The 23,539-nt window shown below is 39.5% G+C and overlaps 1 protein-coding gene across 10 annotated transcripts in view; it reads right to left on the bottom strand.

Moving 5' to 3' along the window:
* Positions 1 to 164: 164 nt before the first annotated feature.
* Zfp52 (zinc finger protein 52) overlaps positions 165 to 23,539 on the bottom strand; it is a 37,555-nt gene continuing 14,180 nt past the window's right edge. For 3 of the 10 annotated variants that reach the window (XM_087567941.1, XM_087567940.1, XM_087567942.1), the window contains 5 exons: positions 20,152 to 20,242; positions 12,636 to 12,773; positions 7,454 to 7,545; positions 5,387 to 5,513; positions 165 to 2,331 (listed from right to left, as the gene is read on the bottom strand). In XM_087567941.1, coding sequence (XP_087424067.1) covers positions 317 to 2,331; positions 5,387 to 5,513; positions 7,454 to 7,483 — 2,172 coding nt within the window. In that variant the 5' untranslated portion in view covers positions 7,484 to 7,545; positions 12,636 to 12,773; positions 20,152 to 20,242 and the 3' untranslated portion in view covers positions 165 to 316. 10 annotated transcript variants of the gene reach the window in all.

The following is a 23,539-nucleotide window of genomic DNA, read 5'->3' as shown; positions in this document are numbered from 1 at the left end:
TTCAATTCCCAATATATAAACACCTACACACTATAATGCCAACTCTGGGGATCTGATGCTCTCTTCTGCCTTTACCTGCACCAGGCATACATGTAGTGCACAGAAATACTTACAGGCCAGGCACTGATACATATTAAAAGAAATAAAAAGCTTTTCCCCACAGCTATATTTGCAGAATTCTATTTTAATATAAACTCTGATGCAGTTTGTAAAGATTTTAATCGCCATTAAAGGCTTTAACAATCTCGTTATGTTATCTTTATATTTTGATCACTTATCTCCTTGTGATTTGCAAGCAGAGAACACCAGATAAATGTTATGTCACATTATTGACAACAGTATGTTTCTCTCCAGTATGAATTTTCTGATGTCTTCTAAGATTTGAAATCCACATAAAGGATACACCACAGTCTTTACATTTGTAAGGTTTCTCTCCAGTGTGAGTTTTCTGATGAACTCTAAGATAGGAGCATCTAGTAAAAGATTTGTTACATTCCTGACATTTGTAAGGTTTCTCTCCAGTATGAATTTTCTGATGTGTTTTAAGATTTGAAATCCACAGAAAGGATATGCCACAGACTTTACATTTGTAAGGTTTCTCTCCAGTATGAATTTTCTGATGTCTTCTAAGACTTGAAATCCACAGAAAGGATATGTCACAGTCTTTGCATTTGTAAGGTTTCTCTCCAGTATGAATTTTCTGATGATCTCTTAGAGTTGAGCACTGAGTAAAGGATTTCTCACATTCTCTACATTTGTAAGGTTTCTCTCCGGTATGAATTTTCTGATGTCTTCTAAGACTTGATATCCACATAAAAGATACATTACAGTCTTTGCATTTGTAAAGTTTTTCTCCCGTATGAATTTTCTGATGGTCTCTAAGATATGAGCATCTAGTAAAAGATTTCTTACATTCCTGACATTTGTAAGGTTTCTCTCCAGTATGAATTTTCTGATGGGTTCTAAGATTTGAAATCCACAGAAAGGATATGTCACAGTCTTTACATTTGTAAGGTTTCTCTCCAGTATGAATTTTCTGATGAACTCTAAGATTTGAGCCCGTAGTAAAAGATTTGTCACAGTCCTTACATCTGTATGGTCTCTCTCCAGTATGAACTCTCTGATGGACTCGAAGATTTGAGAACCAGGTAAAAGATCTGCTACATTCCTTACATCCATAACGTCTCTCTCCAGCATGAATTTTCTGATGTTTTCTAACACTAGAAATTCGGAGAAAGGATTTATCAGAACCTTTGCAGTTGGGAGGTTTCTCTCCAGTATGAATTTTCTGATGTTGTCTAAGATTTGAGTACGTAGTAAAAGATTTGTCACATTCTGTACATCTATAAGGTCTCATTCCAGTATGAACTCTCTGATATGTTCTAAGATATGAGCACTTGGTAATAGATTTGTCACATTCCCTATATCTGTAAGGTTTCTCCCTGGTATGAATTTTCTGATGATTTTTAAGAGTTGAATTCACAGTACTAGATGTATCACATTCCTCATATCTGTAAGGCTTTTCGACAGTATGGATTCTGTAATGCATTTTAAGATGAGATAATTCAGAAAAGGCCTTACCACATTCTTTGCATTCATAATGTACCTCAGGAGAATGAATTTTCTGGTGCCATCTTAATGATGCACAGTGGGCAAAGGATCTGTCACACTCCTTACATTTGTAAGGCTTCTCTCCAGTGTGCCTTCTCTGATGGCTTTTATGTGCAAATACCTGCACAAATGACATTCTACCCTCTTTGCATTTGTACTGTTTCTCTGAAATATGAAGTATTTGATGTGTTTTAAGCCTTGACCACTGATTAAACGATTTCTCACAAATATTGCACTTGTAAGGTTTCTCTCCAGTATGAATTCTCTGATGTAAACTGAGGCTTGAGGTGGTATTGATGTATTTCCTGCAGGGCCCACACTGATGTGGTTTCTCTCCCATGTCAACTGTCTGTTGCATGAGACTGTATGTAGAGCTGAAACGGTCATCATATTCATCCTGCTTGTGCTCTTTCTTTGCAGTGTAGAGTCTTTGATCTTCCCTAATGTTGGAACACAAACTGAAAGATTTCTCACAGTTTTTAGATGTGCAAGGTTCTTCTCCAGTGTGCGTGCTTGTATGTTGATCTGGGTTCGATGAGTCAACAGAGGCACCCCTGTCCTTACAGCATCTGCAGTTATTAGAGGTTTCTATAGTGTCACTTCTTTTATAAAGTGCACAGTTGGAGGGACCACGAAGCATTTCACCAAGCTCATTACACTGACAAGACTCCTTTTCAGTCTTCACATGTTGATGGACAGTTTCACATATGCAGTAGTTCTCTGAAAATGAGTATAATTCAGATTAATAGGAGTTGTATCCAGATGACATTTGTGATAAATGACTGTCTCTATAAGTTCTCTATTAAAATAAGTCAACCTGTAACTATTTAGAACAGATCTCCCAGGAGCTGACAGTTTTCATTCACTGTAACTGTATGAATCCTCACAAAAACAGCATGCCAGCCTTCAAGGTCACACAAACTGTATGCGAGCCTTCAAGGTCAGTGATTTCTAATAGATATCTGATCATTATTGAAAATATCTAACTTGGCACAAGATGGAACAAATAAGTGAGGGTAAGTAATTAGCTTTGGGATAGAGCTCACTCATTTAGTACACATGTTTCTATTTTTAATTTTCTTTTCTCAGAAATGGACAAAGACTTTAATCAAATCCTAGGCTCACAATGTTTGTATTTCCTAATACATAGCAATGAAGATTGCTGTTCAGGAGTCACAATTCCTTTTAAGATCAAAGGCTACTGAAAAGCATCAAACAGTTTGTTTCTTTAAAAATAAAAGGCATTAGATTCTTGAAAAGTAATGGATGCCAAGCAAATATTTTGCCAGCTATTAGAAGCTCTAGATCATTTGGGGAGGGTTTTCACAGATACCCAGCTATCTGAAGCTCTAGATCATCTGAGGCAGGTTTTTCACAGATATCCAGATATCCAAAGCTCTAGATCATCTGAGGCAGGGCTTTCAAAGGCAGCGATTGCTCACATCTTTTCCTCCATTTTCTGAGCTCCATGCTGCTGTTCCTAACTTCCTTATATGGTTATTCTCATGTATCCTCTGTACACAACTCCTAAGATCACTTTCCAGAAGGATGTCTGTGTATCCTCCACTGGAATGAAACTGATTCATGTCATATGAAGACATACAAGCAAGCAAGGCAATTGCAGAATAATCCTACTTCATGGACTCGCATTAGAAATATAATCTATAAAATTATTCCAATCTGATGCCAGCACAGTCAAGTAAAAATGCACAATGTACTAGTATTAAGGCCCCATACAGGTATAGAGGTCTAATAAGTCCCAACATCTTCTAAGAGTTACAACAGGCAGGATGCATCTTGAGGACAGGAGACTGTAGTAAGTGCAATGATCAGGAATCCTTTGAAGAGAATTGAATACCGTAAAGGCAGTTTCAGCTCTTGCTTTCTCTTTTACTTCAATCCTTCACTGTTGTCCTGCTCATTCACTTGCCCTCCCAGTTTTGGCTACTACATTTTCTCAACCTTCCAGGACAATCTCGTTTGCTCCAGACAGATGAACCAGGTTTACTAGGCATACAATCCAATTATTCTGTGAAGTAGCCCACAAAGCATGCTAGAACTTTTTGCAATAATACAGATATCTAAGACAGTTCTGTGCAAAGTACATGACAAGAATACAAAGTAGAGGAATCTAGGAATGAATTCCCAATTATAATTTCCAGTCACAATCTCTAGCATATTCTAGGAAAAATTTCAGTTTCTATATCTTGAGGTTTTCATACAATTAAAACGATGCCAAGGAGGCTGGAGACATGACTTAGCAGATAAGAGCACTGACTACTCTTTCAGAGGTCCTGAGTTCAATTCCGAGCAACCACATGTGGCTTATAACCATCTGTAATGGGATCCAATGCCCTTTTCTGTTGTGTCTCAAGATAAATGTAGGCTGAAGATGAGCTACAGTGTACTCATATATATAAAATAATAAATCTTTTAAAAAATGTCAATTGCAATGATGGCTACAGAGCTTTAAGGTACGGAAACAGTATATGCTACTGAATATCTTAATGCATTCTGGAACCAATATCGAGGGTGCATGGCACCTCTAATAATGGAAAATGAAAATAAAAAGCTAAGTACCATCAAAATGTTCTCTTTTCTTTAATATAATTTTTTCTTGATTCTTTGTAAATTTCATATCATGCACCCCAGTTCCCCTCATTTGCCAGTCCTTCCATATCTGGTTTCCACCCTTGTAATCTACCCCTCAAATGAAATAAAACATAATATTTAAAATAAAGCAAAATACAGAAATCTGGCCATGCTTCACGGCATTAGCCTGCCCTTGTATACACTGCAGCGTTCTCTCACACCTGGTTCAGTTGTCACGGCAGCAATACTGTACAAGTACTGTACCAGACCATATGCAAGTCCACTCTGCCATCACGTATTCAGCACAGTGGCATTGGAAGCTGTGGTGTGTTACACTGTACACACTTTTACACAAACAGCCTTCCATGAAAACGTTTGTGGCAATGAGTCATTGAGCTGGTTCTAGGTCTCTGGCTTCTGCTACACCTCAATACTGGACCCTTGCAGAGACTCCTCTTGGATAACCTGCTATTGCCCGGAGTCATGGAAACCCTGTAGCTTTGGTCCAGCAGGACTGGCCCCTTCACATGCTCCAGCACTTCATAGGTAGGATAGAGATTCTGCTGGGCTAACTCAAAGTCCTGGACCTGGTCCTGGATGGTAGCTGAAGTGGTCTGCCCATCAGCCCTCATGTCATCAAGGACAGCTCTCCAGCGAAGTTTGGGCAACCATGTAGTAGTTGAGGCTCAGGGAGCCCCTCAGTCATCAACAAGCCCTCAGGCAGCAGCCCAGACCACAGACATCCACATGGCCTTTGGTGGTAACATGAGCCACAGACAACGACACAGACCCATGGCACCAGTAGGGCCACTGACCCAGACATGGCCCTTGGCAGTGACAGTATGGCCCAGACATCACCATGGCCTCAAGTGATAGTGCAGGCCTCTCACAACAGGCTGTTCCTCATTGCTTGAATCTTCAGTCCCAGTTCTCCGTCCTAGAGCACAAAGCACTATACTCTCTTGTCTCCAGTCTTTCCATCACATACTTGCTCATAGTAGTCACACCTCCTGGCTGTCTTCTGCTAGTATTGGTGAGTGAACCTCTTGGAAAATTTCTTTTTCATTACCAAACTTTGCCTAGTCTTCTGTTTTTCTCCATGACAGCTTAATAGAGTTTACAGCCTATAGGGTCAGTTCTTACAAAGAATGAGTTAAGAATTGTACAACAAAAATGTTCTCACCCACAGAGACCAGGTTGCTGTAATTCTCCAACATCACATCAATGTACAAAGCCCTCTGAGAAGAGTCTAGGCATTCCCACTCCTCCTGAGAGAAGTGCACGGCCACATCCCGGAATGTCAACAGACTCTGAAACAAAAAAAATTACAATTCGACTATGTGCGACAGGGTAGTATGCTTTCCTGGAAATAAGGAGCCAGGATGTAGATGAGGGAAGACCATTACCATCAAAAATCATCAGAAAATTTGAAAAACTAAAAAAAAAATCATAACGATGATTTCCAATATAGTGCTATTCTGTAATAAATGATCAAACTGTGGGAAAATGGGATAACACAATAGTCTCACAAGCACACAAGCATATCCATGAAACAAGACACATATTTAAGATCTGGACACGGTTATCTATCTGTTATAGATGCCATATTTTGTAGATTGCTGTTTGTATGCAGCGAAATAAAAAGCTAGAGCCTGTGATTGGGCTATGGAGAAAGAAGGCGGGGCTAAAAGTTTTAGAGAGAAGGAGATAGGGGACAGACCGGGGAAGAATGGTGAAAGACGGAGAAAGAAGACTAACTGGACCCACGCGTGGCCTGAAATAGCCACAGGTAGCTATGGAAATCATAGAAGAGCAATAGAAAAATATAGGGCACATTTGTGTAATCTAGGTGGGCAGCTTGTATCAATATCAATTGAGTTTTGAGCTCTTTGTGTGCCTACTTTGGGGGTTGAGAATTTACTGTTATAAATCTGACAGATAAATTACAAGCCTCTACAGTCTTAATTACTAGGGGTTTAAAGCCAGTGGCCACCAGGCCTAGAATGGCTTAGGAAGATACAAGCAATTTTGGCAGCCGCAAACAGAGGGAAACTGGACAGACTGCCCTCATGGGGATAGCCATGGGGACCAGTCCTGTGCTGCCGGTGAGGAACTGGCATTAGCATGGGTTGTTTTTAATAATTACACGCTACAATGTTCATGTCCCACAGGATCACAATGTACATGTCTCAGAAGCACATTCATGATGAGGGCATGTGTTCTTAAATTTTCTGCCTGAAGATCATACTATAATCCAAACATTGAGTCAATCCTGTCTCTGTTGGGTCTTACATAGCTCTATTCTAACAGGCTGAGGTATGATTTTTAAACTCTAGATGCAGTGCCACACCATTAAATAGCATAGGGGTAGGTCTGGAAGGCAGAACTCATAATTGACTTTTAAGCAAAGCGTTTTGGTATTTTTACACAGTAGCAAGGATTGTAGTAATGCTACATACTGACAAGTATAATTTTAACATATGAAAATCAAGAAGTCTACTGAATTAATTTTTATAAGAATATTTGGTCCACTAATAAGCAGAAAAATCTGCATGAGACACATTTAATATAATCTAAACTTTCTAAGGATATAGAAGAGCCACCATAAACAAATAACAATTTCAGTACACTGTGCTGCAGGGTAGCTAAGGAGAACTGACATTCAAACAGTGTCCAGAGCAAGGCCACCATGAGCGATAATCTCTCTGCATCAAATGTAACAGCTTATACACATCTATCAGGCAATGCCCATGAGATATTTGTATTGATGCATTCCACATAATTCTACATAATGAGTCCAAGCTCACGTGTTCTGCACTGTGGGATAGTGTGGGGAACAAAAAAGAGTAAAGGAAAAAAAAGCAAAATTACTCATCTCTCTACTTTGGGAAGTTACCACTGAGCTTCATAACCAAGTAAGTAATTCTCCTGAGACAAACAGATATGAGGTGCCAACAAACACATGGACATATCAATCATGATATTAAACACCAAAGAGAAATACAGGTAGAATACAATCTCTGTCTACACACAAGAACATCTGTTTCAAGGCACAATTAAGCCACCATGAATGAAAAAGGACATAAAGGTAATTACTTTTCTTCTTCTAATTCTGTCACAGGTTTTCAGGGGTTTGGTGGTGGATCAGTTCATAAAGATAAATTAAGAAATCATCAGAAGCAGAAAATTAAAGGCTTGTAATATATCAAACCATAATATTTTTAGAATGAAAGTAGACATGAGTACTGACCTGTGACATGTTTACTGGAGAATCAGCCATTTCTTCCTGTTTCTCTTCTTTGATTTTCTCTTTGAATAACAATGAATGTCCAGATTGTGGTTCTTTAATATAAATGGTCAAAGAAGAAAAGTAAAATTAATACTGAATGCTGTTAAAGAAAAATGTCACACCACAAGAAAAGACCCAAGCAATAGAATACTACCTCATCTCTAGTCAATGACCCAAGGCCATGAGAGGATGGAAAGACATTTGGAGAGAAAATCACCATCAACCATATTGTTGCACTCAGAAAAATACTCAGAGACATATATGCATTTGAAGAGTCTGAATTAATACAATTCATTTTACTAAAACAGCATAACATTTAGTAAATTAGAGGTAAAACATACACAGGACAATTATAGAAATTATCTCTGAGGACACAAGAAACAATACATTTCATGAGAAAAAGAGATAAATACAGGAAAACTGGGAAGTAATCATCCATGCTCAAGACTGCAAACTACTCTTTCTCACAGTAAAGAAAGAATACTACGAATTATCCGATCAGCAACCATATAAAACACAAAATCATAGGGAATAAAAACGCTATAGACCAAAAATGTAGCCATCTGGAAATCAATATAGAGAATCTGCAACTAAATTAAAAAATCCTCAAGTTAAACAAATATATCATGTGACCCAGCTATTCTACTCCTTGGCATATGCTCAAAGGGCTCAACATCCTACTCCACAGATATGTGCTCACCCATGTCCATTGCTGCTATATTCACAATAGCCACAAAATGGAAACAACATCAATACCCATCAACTGACAGGTAAAAATGTATATATGCAGTATAAAATATTATTCAGCTATAAAGAAAATTGAAGTCATGAGATTTGCAGATAAATGGATGGACCTAGGAAAGATCATACTAAGTGGAGTAACCCAGACCCAGAACGAGAGACATTGCACGGTCTCTCATAGGAAGGTCCTAGGTCCAAATCTTCAGTTGTAAGTTCACAACCTGGAGTAACTGCAGTAACCAGAAAAGTAAAACCAGACCATGGTGGGATGTGGGGAAGTAATAGGAGATAACAGAGAACAAGTCATCTTAAGGTGGAAATGTAGGAAAGGGATTTTATTATGGAGAAGGGACAAATATAAACACACAAGAAGGAGAAAAATAACAGTAAAGATGTCTAAACAGTCACACGGAATCATAATAATATCTATCTATCAAAAATATCTACAATTTAAGTATGTAAATGCATATATATTTCAAGTTTAAATGAAAACTTCCCATTGGGCTGATAATGCTCTCTGCAGGGGCCATATATTTTCTAACAAAATCACACAGAAGTGCCTAGAGTCTACCAGGCCTGGAGTGGGTTGAAGTGGGAAACAGTTTAGACATAGGTGTAGCTTTAAAGACTGATGGTCTCCAGATGTAGTTTTTAAGATTGGTGGTCTCAGAGGTATCTTGCAAGACTGGTGATCTCAGGCTTTCTAGCTTTCTAAAAACACTGAAGGCTTGCTGATAACTTCTAAAAACTCCTAAAAACTTTCTTGCTCACTCTGAGGGTTAAAAACCACTGGCTGACGTGATTAACACATGTAGTTTAACAGCAGGTGATTAAGTAAAGAATTAATTGCTAGTGCTTATTTTTTTCTGTTGCCCAGAAGGAAGGGAGGTTTGAGTCAATAAACTTTTATTGAACTAGAAGAGAGTCATGCTACCAAAAGGAAAACTTTCACACAAGCAAATATGCATAAACTCAGATAAATTCATATACAAATTCACACACTGCCATGCAAATCAGTTGGGCCCAGCTACATACTTATCTCTTAATTACATACTTACACACACATCCATACTTACATATGCATATGGAGCAAAACACAAAGCACCGGTGCAGAAAGAACTCACTCATTCTGGATTAAAAATGAGCTCCAATCTTTACTGCATAGAGAAAGAAAAAGCTTCTACCATTTTATTAAGAAGAAAGCTTTGTCCTCTTCAGTAAGACTAAGCCTGTCTTGCTATCAAGAAAAGACCTGTTCTGTCCCATGGTAAGGAGAAGCCTGCTTGCTCTTTCTGCTCTCTCTGTAGATTCTTTTTTTCCTCTCTCCCTCTGCATTCTGCATATTGCTCTCTTAATTTTTTAAGTTGCCTTATAATTTCTAAGTTGTTCTACTCTGTATTCTCTTCCTAATCTTGCTCTCTCCTTCTGCTCTGATGTAACGTATTCACTCCTAGTCTTAATACTTATTCTAAGAGAAAAGTTCACATGTTTTTTCCAAACATCCCATTTTACAAAAGTTCACTAGAATTCAATCATAAATTCAAACCATAAATTGAATAAGAAGCTTACAGCAGAGATGTTATCTGGCTAAACATTTATTATCTGTCACTAGCTCTACAGGTTCTTGGAGAGTTAAAGACTATAACAAAGTTAGCAATGAAGTTTTGTATAGTTAAACCCAGTCAATATTTTATTTTCTGAGCTTGCACCTACAATAAGCTAGTCCCCTTTTTATGACCTTTGGTTACTTGTTTTACAACCTCTTGGAACAAGCTCTAATTTGTAAATGCCTGCTTTTTATCTCAGAGACAATTAACTGGTAACACTTGAGGACTGGCAGAGTTCTCATTGCAGTTTTAACATCAGAAAGGACTTAATAGCAGTCCAATTATGAAAGAGATTAATGATTACTAATATAATTTTAGAATTCTTATAGATTCATCATTAAGCAACACAAGTCTGGCACTAAGGTGCAGGCAGGACTGAACAAGAGGGGACAGGAATAATTTAAGAACAAGAGGAACAGGAGGTTTGCTGTGACATTGTGTGTCCTAGAACTGTCAAAGAAGCTACATGCAAGAGATGTTACAATCATGGTTGCCTTTACATTCACTAAAGAAGAAAACACCAAGAGGCGTGCTACTATGGAAATGGAAAAGCTCACTAGTCTTCAGGCCTAGTCAAATAGGAATTCTGAGAGCTACAGAAATAATCTTTCCAAGAAAATAGTATACCATATGGTTACTCAATATCAAGTGTATATCCATGAAAACACACAGACTGCATAGGTCATAATTTTAATGCTTAGGAATTCACACAAACATACAAAACAATGAAAGAAAAGGATATTATGAAATAATAAATACTCGTGTAAATATTTTGCATCATCTACCTAAAACAATGACCAGAATGGGTTTTTTGCCATTTTGCATTATTGCTACTCATATCAATAACACTTAAAATGTGATGAGAGAGATGTCTCAATAGTTATGAGTGCCTGTTGTTTTTGCAGAGACCCAGGTTACATTTCTAGAATCCAAAGTGTGCTCCCAACTCTTCATAACTCCACTACCATGATGCACATGATATACAGTCATATATTGTCTGCTAGGCATACACTGAGTCAGGCAAAGCACTCACATATTTAAATGTATGAATCTAAATTAAAATAAATTGAATAGTAAATAAAAATTAGTGAGAAGATAGAATAGAGAGAGGGAAAACAAAATAAAAACTCCTTGAATGAACTAACCACATAGATGAAAGATGTCTAAAATGAAATTTTTGATTTGTTAAAGCACTGAAGAAGACACTGACTAGCACATGGAAAGATATATCATAATGATAGAATGGGGCAGATTAGGTGAAATCTGCAGCAATTCTGAAAATGGTTTATAGCCTTAGTTGAAACAGCATTACATTTAAACTTCCCAAAATAACCTTCAGAGAAATTAGGAAAGAGGAGGCAAGAATTTATATTGACCCAGAAATTTCCTGGGTACAGAAGAACTCTAGGAACATATTGCAGAGTTCGAGCTAACCCATGTGGTTCCAGATAAACTCAATGCAGTAGAGCAGCAGAACCTGAACCTCCCCAATAGCAATGACCAAGATAACACAAACAAGGGTTGCAGACTAAACAGCCTCTTCAAACAGTGGTATAGGGGAAAGTATCTATCTGCATAAAAAAACATGAACATGGGTCCAAGCCTCTCCTACCACAAAAGAAATCACAGACCTTCATGTATGAACTGAAACAATGAATCCTGCACAGTAACACAAAAAAGCGACACTTGATATAAAAGCAGGAACTGGCAAATAGTACTGTGTACAATTTAAAACCTCCCAGGGTTGGGGATTTAGCTCAGTGGTAGAGCGCTTGCTTAGCAAGCGCAAGACCCTAAGACCCTGGGTTCAGTCCCCAGCTCCAAAAAAAAAAAAAAAAAAAAAAAACAAAACAAAAAAAACCTCCCAAGAAATAACAATAATTAAAAGCATAAAGAGACAGAACACACCATAAAAACATTCATTAGCTATCTGTTTACAAAACAATGGATGAAAACCCAGAATCAATCAAATTATTAGAAATGGAACAAATGATAATATAATCAATAAATAAGCAAACTAATTGAATCCACCATGCTCAACAACAGGTGCAGTGGACAATATGTACATATTAAAAAGCTCTACACTGATCTCTCCTGAAAGACACAGCCAGAATACAGCAAATATATAGGCGAATGCCAGCAGCAAACCACTGAACTGAGAACGGGATCCCCATTGAAGGAATCTTAGAAAGGACTGAAAGAGGTTGAAGGGGCTTGAGACCCCATATGAACAACAATGCCAACCAACCAGAGGTTCCAGGACTAAGCCACTATCCAAAGACTATACATGGACTGACACTGGGCTCCAACCTCATAGGTAGCAATGAATAGCCTAGTAAGAGCACCAGTGGAAGGGGAAGTCCTTGGTCCTGCCAAGACTGAACCCCAGTGAACGTGATTGTTGGGGGGTAGAGTGGTAATGGGGGTAGGATGGGGAGGGGAACACCCATACAGAAGGGGATAGGGAGGGGATAGGGGGATGTTGGCCTGGAAACTGGGAAGGGGAATAACAATCGAAATGTAAATAAGAAATACTCAAGTTAATAAACATGGAAAAAATAAATAAAAGTAGACTTCAAAAAAAAAAACAGCTCTACACTGTAGGACATTAGATACTGTAAATTCAATATACAGAGATTCCAGTTCTGTCTAGTCAATGTCCACATTCACACTCCTAAATAGTAACAAATGTATTTTTTCAGTAATTTCTTAAAATATGTATTAGTCAGGGTTCTCTAGAATCACAGAACTTAAGGAATGTCTCCATATTGAAGGAATTTATTGTGATGACTTACATTCCATAGTCCAATGCTAAGGGGGCTTCCAGCCTCTCACTGGGCAGTATCACTGGCACTCATAGTAATAATGCCTGATCTCTTTTAGTCATTGTCCTGGAGCAGAGCAATGAAGCAGTCATCATCTTAGGAAAGAACCTAAAAATGTAGATTGCCATCAATGATCACCACCCTTAGGCACCATGTGAAAAAATAATATTGTTAGTGAAACTAGGTTAAAACACTTTTGCTAATGGCTCTGTTATAGAAAATCTTACGTAATTTGCAGTTCAGAGAGGTCCACTCTTAATAGTTAAGCTAGGGATCTTTATGGTCAGGGAACAAGAACAATGGCAGCACTCACTAATGTGACTCTAATTGAGGTAGGGTTGATTTCTTATTCCCATTTTTGCCCTCAGCTTCATAAAATAATTTAGTAGGTATTGCTGATCATAAATGTGCATTTTCTGAGGATTGAAAATAGATATAATTGATATTTATATCAAAGTTTTATTTTTATAAAAGATTTTTTTATATATAAGAGATTTGTGATTTTTTTCACGATTATCTCCTTAGATGCTGAAAAAGCATTTGACAAAATACAACACCTCTTCATGTTAAAAGTAATGGAGAAATCAGGAATTTAAGGCCTAAACATAATAAAAGCAATTTACTGAAAACCAACAGCCACTATCAGATTAAACGGGGAAATACTTGAGGCAATGCCACTAAAATCAGGGACAAGACAAGGACACCCACTCTTCCGACATCTATTCAATAAAGTACTCAAAGTTCTAGCCAGAGCAATAAGACAACAAAAAGAGATCAAAGCTATACAAGTTGGCAAAGAAGTAAAGGAGGGTATCACTATTGGCAGATGATATGATAGTATACACAAGTGACTCCCAAAATTCTACCACAGACAACTTCTACAGCTGATAAACAACTACAGTGAACTGGGTGGGTATAAAAGAAATTATGGAAACAACACGCTTCACAATAGCCACAAATAATATAAAATATCTTGGGGTAACTCTAACCAAACAACAAAAGATCTGTATGACAAAAACTTCAAGTCTCTCAAGAAAGAAATCAAAGAACTCAGAAAATGGAAAGATCTCCCATGCTCATGGATTGTCAGAATTAACACAGTAAAAATGGCCATTCTACCAAACGAAATATTCAGATTCGACACAATCTTCATCAAAATCCCAACACAATTCTTCAAAGACATGGTAAGTGCAATTCTCAAATTCATCTCGAAAAACAAAACAAACAAACAAAAACAAAACAAAAAATAAAACCCACAAGAATAGCAAAAACAATTCTTAACAATAAAAACTTCTGGGGGCGATACTTAAGAGCAGAGGTACGACCCACCTGACGGCCTCAGAACACACAAAGGCAGAAGTTATCTGGGACAGGATACTTCTAGTTTCTGGCTGGGCCCAGAGATGAACCAGTCCCACAGGTCTCTGTACCCAAATCCCATGGTGGAGAGAGCTGGACTCTCAGAAGTACAGACAATCCCAAGAGCTCAGAGGAGACAACTACTTCTGCCCATATTGCTGACCCAAGAGGAACCCGCCTAGTGGTCTCTGTGCCCTCTGGGCACAGGGTCCTAGGAGCAGTCAGGGGCAATACCCTTCAGGTTTCTGCCTGTGCCAAGAGCTGAAACCAGTTGCCAGGAGGGCCTACACACCTGAGAGTAGAGGTAAGACCAACTCTTCTACTCCAAGCAACCACCTGTAGGCATCAGGTCACACAAACCCAGGAGCAGCTCTCTGTTCCCAGATCCAGGTGAAAGAAAACAGGTCTACAGGAGTGCTGACCCACAGGCTTAGAGGAGGGTCAAGCCACTGTCAGAGACAGCTAGACAAGCTAACACCAGAGCCAACCTGATGGCGAGAGGCAAGTGGAGGAATCTAAGCAACAGAAACCAAGACTATTTGGCATCATCAGAGCCCGGTTTTCACACCAAAGCAAATATTGGATATCCAAACACACTGCAAAAGCAAGATTTGGATTTAAAAATCACATCTCACGATGTGATTAGAGGACTTTAAGAAGGACATAAATGACTCTCCATGAGAGAGTCCAAGAAATAATGGACAACACAGGTAAACAAGTAGAAGTCCTTAAAGAGGAAACACAAAGATACCTTAAAGAATTACAGGAAAACACAGCCAAAGGAAGGAATTGAACAAAACCATCCAGGAGTTAAAACTGGAAATAGAAACAATAAAGAAAGCACAAAGGGAGACAACCCTGGAGATAGAAAATCTAGGAAAGAGATCCTGAGTCATAGACGCAAGTATCACCAACAGGATACAAGAGATAGAAGAGAGAATCTTGGGGGCAGAAGACACCATAAAAAACAATGACACAACCATCAAAGACATTATAAAATGCAAAAAGCACCTAACCCAAAACATCCAGGAAATCCAGGACACAATGAGAAGATCAAACCTAAGGATAACAGGTATAGAAGAGAGCGAAGACTCCTAAATTAAAGGGCCAGTTAAATATCTTCAACAAAATTACAGGAGATGAAAACTTCCCCAACCTAAAGAAAGAGATGCCCATAAACATGTAAGAACCCTACAGAACTCCAAATAGATTCGCCAAGAGAAGAAACTCCTCCAGTCACATAATAGTCAAAACACCAAATGCACAGAACAAAACCAGAATATTAAAAGCAGTAAGGGAAAAAGGTCAAGTAAAAATATAAAGGCAAACCTATCAGAATTACAGTAGCTTTCTCACCAGAGACTGTGAAAGCCAGAAGATCCAGGGCAGATGTCATACAGACCCTAAGAGAATACAAATGCCATCCCAAGCTACTATATCCAGTAAAACTCGCAATTAACATAGATAGAGAAACCCAGATATTCCATAACGAAATCAAATTTACACAATATCTTTCTACAAATCCAGCCCTACAAAGGATAATAGATGGAAAAGCCCAACACAAGGAGGGAAACTACACCCTAGAAAAAGAAAGAAAGTAATCTCCCTGCAACGAAACCAAAAGATGAGAGAGACACAAACATAATTCCACCTCTATAATACAAGAATAACAGGAAGCAACAATCACTATTCCTTAATATCTCTCAACATCAATGGACTCAATTCCCCAATAAAAAGATATGGACTAACAGACTGGATACATAAAGAGGACCCAGCATTTTGCTGCATATAGGAAACACAACCTCAGAGACAAAGTCAGACATTACCTCAGAGTAAAAGGCAAATGCAAATCAAAACAACCCTGAGATTCCACCTTACACCAATCAGAATGGCTCAGATCAGGTGACAGCACTATCCAAACTACTGATGAAGCCAAAAAGTTCATGCTGACAGGAGCCTGATATAGCTGTCTCCTGAGAGGTACTGCCATAGCATAACAAATACAGAGGCAAATGCTAGCCTAGAGAATGGGACCCCCGTTGGAGGAATTAGAGAAAGGATTGAAGGAGCTGAAAGGGCTTGCAACCCCATAAGAACAACAATACCAACCAACCAGAGCTCCCAGGGACTAAACCATTACCCAAAGACTTCACATGGACTGACCCATGACTCCAGCTGAATATGTAGCAGAGGATGACCTTGTTGGGCACCAATGGGAGGAGAAGCCCTTGGTCCTGCCAAGGCTGTAGGGGAATGTCATGGGGGTTGGAAGGGGGGTGGTTGGGGAGGGGGAATACCCTTATAGAAAAAGAGGAGTGGGGTTTGGGGATTTAGCTCAGTGGGAGAGCGCTTGCCTAGCAAGTGCAAGGCCCTGGGTTCAGTCCCCAGCTCCAAAAAAAAAGAAAAAAAAAAGAAAAAGAAAAAGAAAAAGAGGAGTGGTATGTGGGCTTATGGCCAGGAAACTGGGAAGCATTTGAAATGTAAATAAAAAGAAATATCCAATGGGGGGGAAAAAAAGAAAAAGAAAAACTTCTAGGGCAGTCACCACCCCTGACCTCAGGCTGTACTACAGAGCAATAGTGATAAAAACTGAATGGTATTGGTACAGAGATAGACACTTTGACCTATCGAATAGAATTGAAGACCCAGAAATAAAATCACACGTGCAAACACTTGATCTTCGACAGTGATATAATATAAAATGGAATATAATATATAAAAATATAAGATGGAAAAAAGAAAGCATCTTCAATAAACAGCGCTAGTCTAACTGTCAATCTGTATGTAGAAAAATGAAAATAGACCCATATTTGTCACCTTGCACAAAGCTCAAGTCCATGTTGGATCAAGGACCTCAACATAAACCCAGATACACTGAATCTAATAAAAAAGAAAAATGGGAAAGAGCCTTAAACTCACTGGCACAGGGGGAAATTTCCTAAACAGAGCTCTAATGGCTTATGTTCTAAGATCAAGAATTGATAAATGGGACCTCATAATACTGGAAAGCTTCTGTAAGACAAAGTACACAGTCAATAGGACAAACCAGTAACCTACAGACTTGGAAAAAACTTCACTAAGCCCACATCTAGTAGAGGGCTAATCTCCAAAACATATAAAGAACTCAAGAAGCTAACCACCAAAAAACAAACAAACAACAACAACAACGAAATGGGGTAAAGAACTAAACAGAGAATTCACAACAGAGGAATCTTGAATGTCTGAGAAGCAATTAAAGAAATGTTCAAAGTCCTTAGTTGTCAGGCAAATGCAAATCAAAACGATCCTCGGATTCCACCTCACACCAATCAGAATGGCTAAGATCAGGTGACAGCACATCCTAAGTGAGGATGTGGAGAAAGAGGAACACTCCTCCATTGCTGGTGGGATTGTAAACTGGTACAACCACTCTGGAAATCAAACTGGAGATTCCTCAGAAAATTAGAAATAGATCTACCTGAAGGTCCAGCAATACCATTCTTGGGAATATACCCAAAAGATGATCCACCATGCCATAGGGGCACATGTTCCACTATGTTCCTAGTGGCCTTGTTTGTAAAAGCCCAAGGCTGGAAACAACCCAGATGTCCCACAACCAAAGAATAAATACAGAAAATATGGTTCATTTATACAATGGAATACCACTCAGCTATTAAGAATGAGGACATCCTGAGTTTTGCAAGCAAACGGATGGAACTAGAAAATATCATCCTGAGTGAGGTAACTTAGACCCAGAAAGATAGGCATGGTATGTACTCACTAGTAAATGGATATTAGCTCAAAATGTACAGAATACCAAGGATATAATCCACAGAACTCAAAAAGGTTAACAATCCAAAGGACCCAAGTGAGGACGCCTCAATCCCACTTGGGGGGGAGAAGAAAAAAACCACAGAAGGGGTAAGGGAGGGAGGCACTTGGGTAGGAAAGGGAACAGGGAGGGGAAGAAGGGAACATGATCAGATATTGGGTGACAGGAACAGCACTGAAACCCTGAGGGCCAGCAGAAAGAATGGAAATAGACAACCTTGAGAGGTAGGAGGTGGGGGCACCCTCCAGAATGTACCAGAGACCTGGGAGGTGAGAGACTCTCAGGACTCAAAAGGAGGGACCTTAGATGAGGTACTCTACAGTGCTTCCATGAACTTTCTCTCTTTCCTTTTCTTTCTTGCTGGCCCCTAAGTGTTAAAAGAGTTGAAAGTTTTTCCTCCAGCACAGGGAGTGCCAGCTCCAGTCAATCAAGCTTTGTGCCCTGAGAAAAAGGTGTGCTGAATAATTTCTCTAACTTTTGGCTGCCATAAGCAGCAGCCCTGTCTCTATCTGGACCAACACCTCGACCCCCCATTAGCCCCTCCTAGTGCTGACCCCCACCCATGTCACTCCTGGCTGCCTGCCTCAGTTTATGCCCCATGAATGTAAACACTGGTCTTTGACATCCTAGGTATTTTTTTGGACAATTTTCTATCAAAAAATCCATCTCATATTGTTGGAGTCCAGGAGTTGCTCCAGAAAACATTCTGATCTCAGTTAAAAGGGATAGACTATTGAATGCACACCCCAAGACTGATCACGCAAGGCAACAGCTCAAAGCTGTGCACTGGACATTTTTCAGAGCCAGTTTATAAAGAATAAATCTGCAAAAATCACATTGAGCTTATACACAAATTCTGGAAGTGCTGCCTGGTTTTCAGCCTTGACTCAAGCCATTTTAGACATAACAGTTCATACTGTCCTTTAATTTGATGGGTCCTACATGAAACATTATAGTTGTGGAATTTCTTAAGATTAACAAACCTCATAGCATACAGAACACAACAGGCTATGTGATCAGCATGACCCTGCTCTGAGTCAAGTTATTTTTGCATCACTGGCTGGCAGGCATACTACAGCAACAATATGAAATACCTGGCAGACATGGAACAAAATGGCCACAGCTATGCTAAGGAGGAAGTCTCAAAAATATCTAAAGATACAAGATACTGGGCAATAATATAATTTTCTTGGAGACAGTAGCTTTAGTTAGCTGTCCTGGAACTTGCTCTATATTCCAGGCTGGCCTTGAACTCACAGAGATCAGGCTGCTTCTTCCTCCAAAGTGCTGGTATTAAAAGCCTGCACTAGCACCATCTGGCCTAATTTTTTTTAGAACATAATGACTATAGACAGCAGTAAGAAGACTGATGATCATAATTATACTAGTGACAGAAAATCCAAAAGTATTAAAATACAAAATAAAGAGTATTAGCAAATGATAAAATGGACCATTAGATATAAAGTCCTTGATAAACATGGGTGCATTCCAGAAAACCCCAGCATCATAAACAGAATGCAGACATCCCCAGCAGACATGAACAGAAGACTCCATCAAACTGTGAAAACTGGCACATTGACCCTGCTCTTTTCAAACCTGGTAGGACAATCTAGAATGAGGTTTGTCTTCTTTTAGAAGCCATCCTAGTCCTATTAAAATCCTATTTGGATATTTTACAGAAAGTAATCCTGAAATCTGTGCAGACCAAGGAACAGCACAGAGCTGGAAAATATGAAGAAGATCACATCTAGCGGTGATCTCACAGTATATTACAATCACAGCAATGAAAATCACTTGGAACTGTCATAACAATAGATAATAGGAGATGTCCCTGGGAAGACAGGATAGGCAGAGTTTACCTGTCTGCAAATACAGTTCCTGATCTTATCAAAAGTCTGTCAGCATTATTTTCAGGAATGGAGAAATTAACATTAAAAGGCCAAGAATATGCTAGAATACAAATTTTCAGAAAAATAACTATACCTAAAATTATTAATTTTATAACTTTATAATACATTAAAATCACTGAAATGAAAACCATTTAATACTGGTGCGTAGACCTGATCAGTGATGTACATGGAATGAGGACGGCATCACTCACATGCACAGTCAGGTAACATTTTATTGCCTCCTTGTATCAGTTCTTCTGTAGAAAGTCTTCTCATCTCTACAATAGGATAACCCTGAGGAGATTTTTCTCAGTGGATGTCTCCAGAATTATTTCTAGTGAAACAGACTGTGACAAAACTGATTTCATGTCCCACTTCCACAGTCACCTGATCCCCTTGCCATTCCTTCACCAATCCTCCAACATACCTGGATCCTTAGCTACTGTCTCTTTCCTCTCCATCGTCCAGGTCTCTTTGTTCTGTTCCACAGGAGAGCAGGTCTGGGTGATCAGTGAGCCCTGCACATGAGAAAGAGTTTAATCAGAAAGCACCTGGATTTCTAACAAAGTACTGTGCTCAGTAGATAAAGAAAAAAAAAAAAAATGAAGGCACTATAGAGAACCTGCAAGTGTCAGGCAGTGTGATAATACTGAAAACATTTAGAAGCGTTTTCAGTTAATATAACCTGAACCTCACTTCTATTCACAGCTCAATCAACTCTCGGGTGCAGAAATGGAACTGAATGATTGGAACGAGAATACTATACACTAGTGACGTTCTGAATTTATCGTGGACTAAAAATGATGGAAGCTTTTTACTCACAAAGGAACTCACACAGCGAAGAGAAAACATTTCCTGAAATCTGTCTTTGTTCCTCTAAGGATTTCACCTTACTCTGTAGAATGTGAGACTCATTTATACAAATCTCACATACTTACAGTCTAATTTGCCAAGAACCCCAAAAAGGAGCAAAGGAGACAGCAAGAAAACTATTCTCAGGGAGTTGGAGAGATGGCTCAGTGGTTAAGAGCACTGACTGCTGTTCCAGAGGGCCTGAGTTCAAATCCCAGTAACCACATGGTGGCTCACAACCATGTGCAATGGAATCTGATGCCCTCTTCTGGTGTGTCTGAAAAGAGCTAGAGTGTATGTGATAAATAAATAAATCTTTAAAAATAGAAAGAAAGAGAAAAAAAAAAAACAATTCTCACCCATAGAAACCAGACTCATCTAATTCTGCAACATGCAGTCTCAGAGACCTCTGAGCAGGGACCAGGCATTGCCCCTCCTCCTGGGAGAAATCCACAGTCACCACTGATTGTCAACAGACCACAGAATAAAAGACAACAGTTTGAACTTCCTGCTGCTGCACTTTAATGTGAGCACTGAGGAGATAGAGGTGGGTGGAAATCTGTGAATTCTAGTCCAGCCTGGTCTACATGGCGACTTCTACATAAGTTTGGTCATGTGTCCATACACAGAATGGTTTTCTTGAACCAAGAAGACAAGAGAACTGCAGAGATTTTTCTGACAGAGATGAGATGAATTATTCACAAGATGCTTTCTAATATTATCTCATATTATAATAACTTTCAATTTTGTTTTTGTCTCTTTCTCCCCACACCCCCAAAAAACAGGGTTTCTCTGTATAGTTGTCCTTAAACTCACTCTGTAACCAGGCTAGTAAAGAACTCCAAGATGTACCTGCCTGTGCCTCCAGAGTGCTAGGATTAAAGGTGTGTACCACCACAAACTGGTTTATAATGCTCTGTCTAACTGTGAAAATCCTGTGATCTGATTGCCTCAAAGAGCATACTGTGATTTCCAGGCTGTAATTCACAACATTAAGAACTCAACGTAAGTGTTGGGGTCCAAGAGTCACCCCACAAACCACACAAATTTTGATCTCTGTCAGACAAGAACGCTTTATTGAAGGCACACCCTAAGACTCATAAACCAGGTCAGCAGCTCAGACTTCTGGGACTGAGCTACCACACTGAACATCTTTTCCTGTGAGCTTATAAAAGAAAACAAAGCACACAGAAAGTACAATGAGCCCATATACAGGTGCAGGAAGTGCTGCCCTGTGGTCTGCTCTGACTCAAGCCATTTTAGACATAACAGTTCATGTTGACCTTCAATTTGATGGGTCCTACGTAAAGCTTTGTGGAATTTCTTAAGATTAACAAATCTCAAACAGAACATAACAGGATATGTGATCAGCATGACCTTGCTCTGAGTCAAGTTATATTTCTGTGTCAATGACTGGCAGGAATGTTACAGCAACAATATGAAATGGCAGGCAGGCATGGAACAAAATGGCCACAGCTTTTCTGTGGTGGGCCAGACCTCAACAAGAAGACACATTTTTTTCTTCTCTGGCTTTCCTTCCTTAATTACTTGCTTCCTTCTTTTCTTCTTTCCTTTCTTTTTCCTTCCTTCATTCTTTTTTCCCTCCTCCTTTTTTTTTTTGAGTTATCTTTATTGTTTTGCTTTTGAGATAGGGTCTCATCGTGTAGCTCTGACTGTCCTGGAACTCACTGTGTAGATCAGGCTGGCCTATAGTCACTGTAATCTACCTGCCTTTGTCTCCTGAGTGCTGAGATTAAACATGAGTGTCACCAAGCCTAGTGGCACTTTTTCACAATGCTGTACTTACATCACAGAGTGCATACCTTTCAGATGGAAAATTAATGCTGGATAGAAAATTTACTTTTAAAAGTTAATTTTTACATCCATGCCAGTGAAACTCATAACAAACAGTACACTCAGATTCAATTAAGTCTGCAGGAGTTTCTTTCCTGACTAAAAGATCGTGGGGAATCCACTACATGTCCCTTTCTAGAATAGGGAAGTGGTAGTACATGGAAGAAAGTATGGATGGTTGTAAATTTCAAAGAGCTTTCTCCTTTCCACCATAGCAAAGGGACTGCGTTTGCAAATATCAACAGATAAATTAAAATATTCTATTAGATTACTTTTACAAGAATATCCCAGTTAATATTACTGAAAATTTATCAATAAGGGTAAGGCATCCACAGCACAATTTTGAGAGCTATCTTCTTTATGAAGAAGATTGAAGAGAAATTGATCCAGCTTTGCTCCCTTCCTCCCTCCCCCCTCCCGTTCTCCACCCCGCAGTTTCTCTGATCTGGAAGGTTCCAGAGCCCCCCCACCCACACACCCCTGCTGTTCTGCCAACAGCTGTGTTGCTGACTCTCCCAGGATGCTCCCAAGGCACCTGCGGTATAGGTAAGTTTTCAGTCCCGCGAGTCCCGCCGTTTCCTCCGCACTCAGGTCTCCAACACACGATTCCATAACAGTGCAGCCGCCCCGCCCCTCAACCCCCACCCCAGCTCAGTCGAGGAAGGAGTTCTTGACACTTCTGACTTTGACTTTTTAGTCCCACTTCCCAAGCTAACACACCTTGCTTCCCAGCTTCCCTGGCCTCAGTCCTCTAATCCCACCCACTTTAAACCCTTCCTCTATACTGAGCCAATGTGCCACATCCTCCTTTCGTCTGTTTCTGGGTGAGTGGCCCCGCCCCTTAGAGACCGGTCCCTCCCACTCCGTCTCCAGCTTCTTTCCACACAAGCTTCTTCCCTCAGATTGCCCTGGACTTGTTCTTCACAGTCTCCCCACATGCTTGCTGCCAGCCTAGATCAGAACTGTGTCTGGTAGGACCCTGTACCCCGATACTGAATAGGGGACCCCCATAGTGAATTCTGAATCCTTCAGATACAAAATAGGCAGCTTAAGATCTCCACCTCACTGTCTGTCTGCCACATGCTGCATTACCAAACAACAGGCTAAAT

The sequence above is a fragment of the Rattus norvegicus genome, chromosome 1 (assembly GCF_021556685.1).
Source record: "Rattus norvegicus strain SHRSP/BbbUtx chromosome 1, alternate assembly SHRSP_T2T, whole genome shotgun sequence".
Lineage (NCBI taxonomy): Eukaryota > Metazoa > Chordata > Mammalia > Rodentia > Muridae > Rattus > Rattus norvegicus.
The sequence above is the reverse complement of the archived record's forward strand: the minus strand, read 5'-3'. Positions and strand labels throughout refer to the sequence as shown.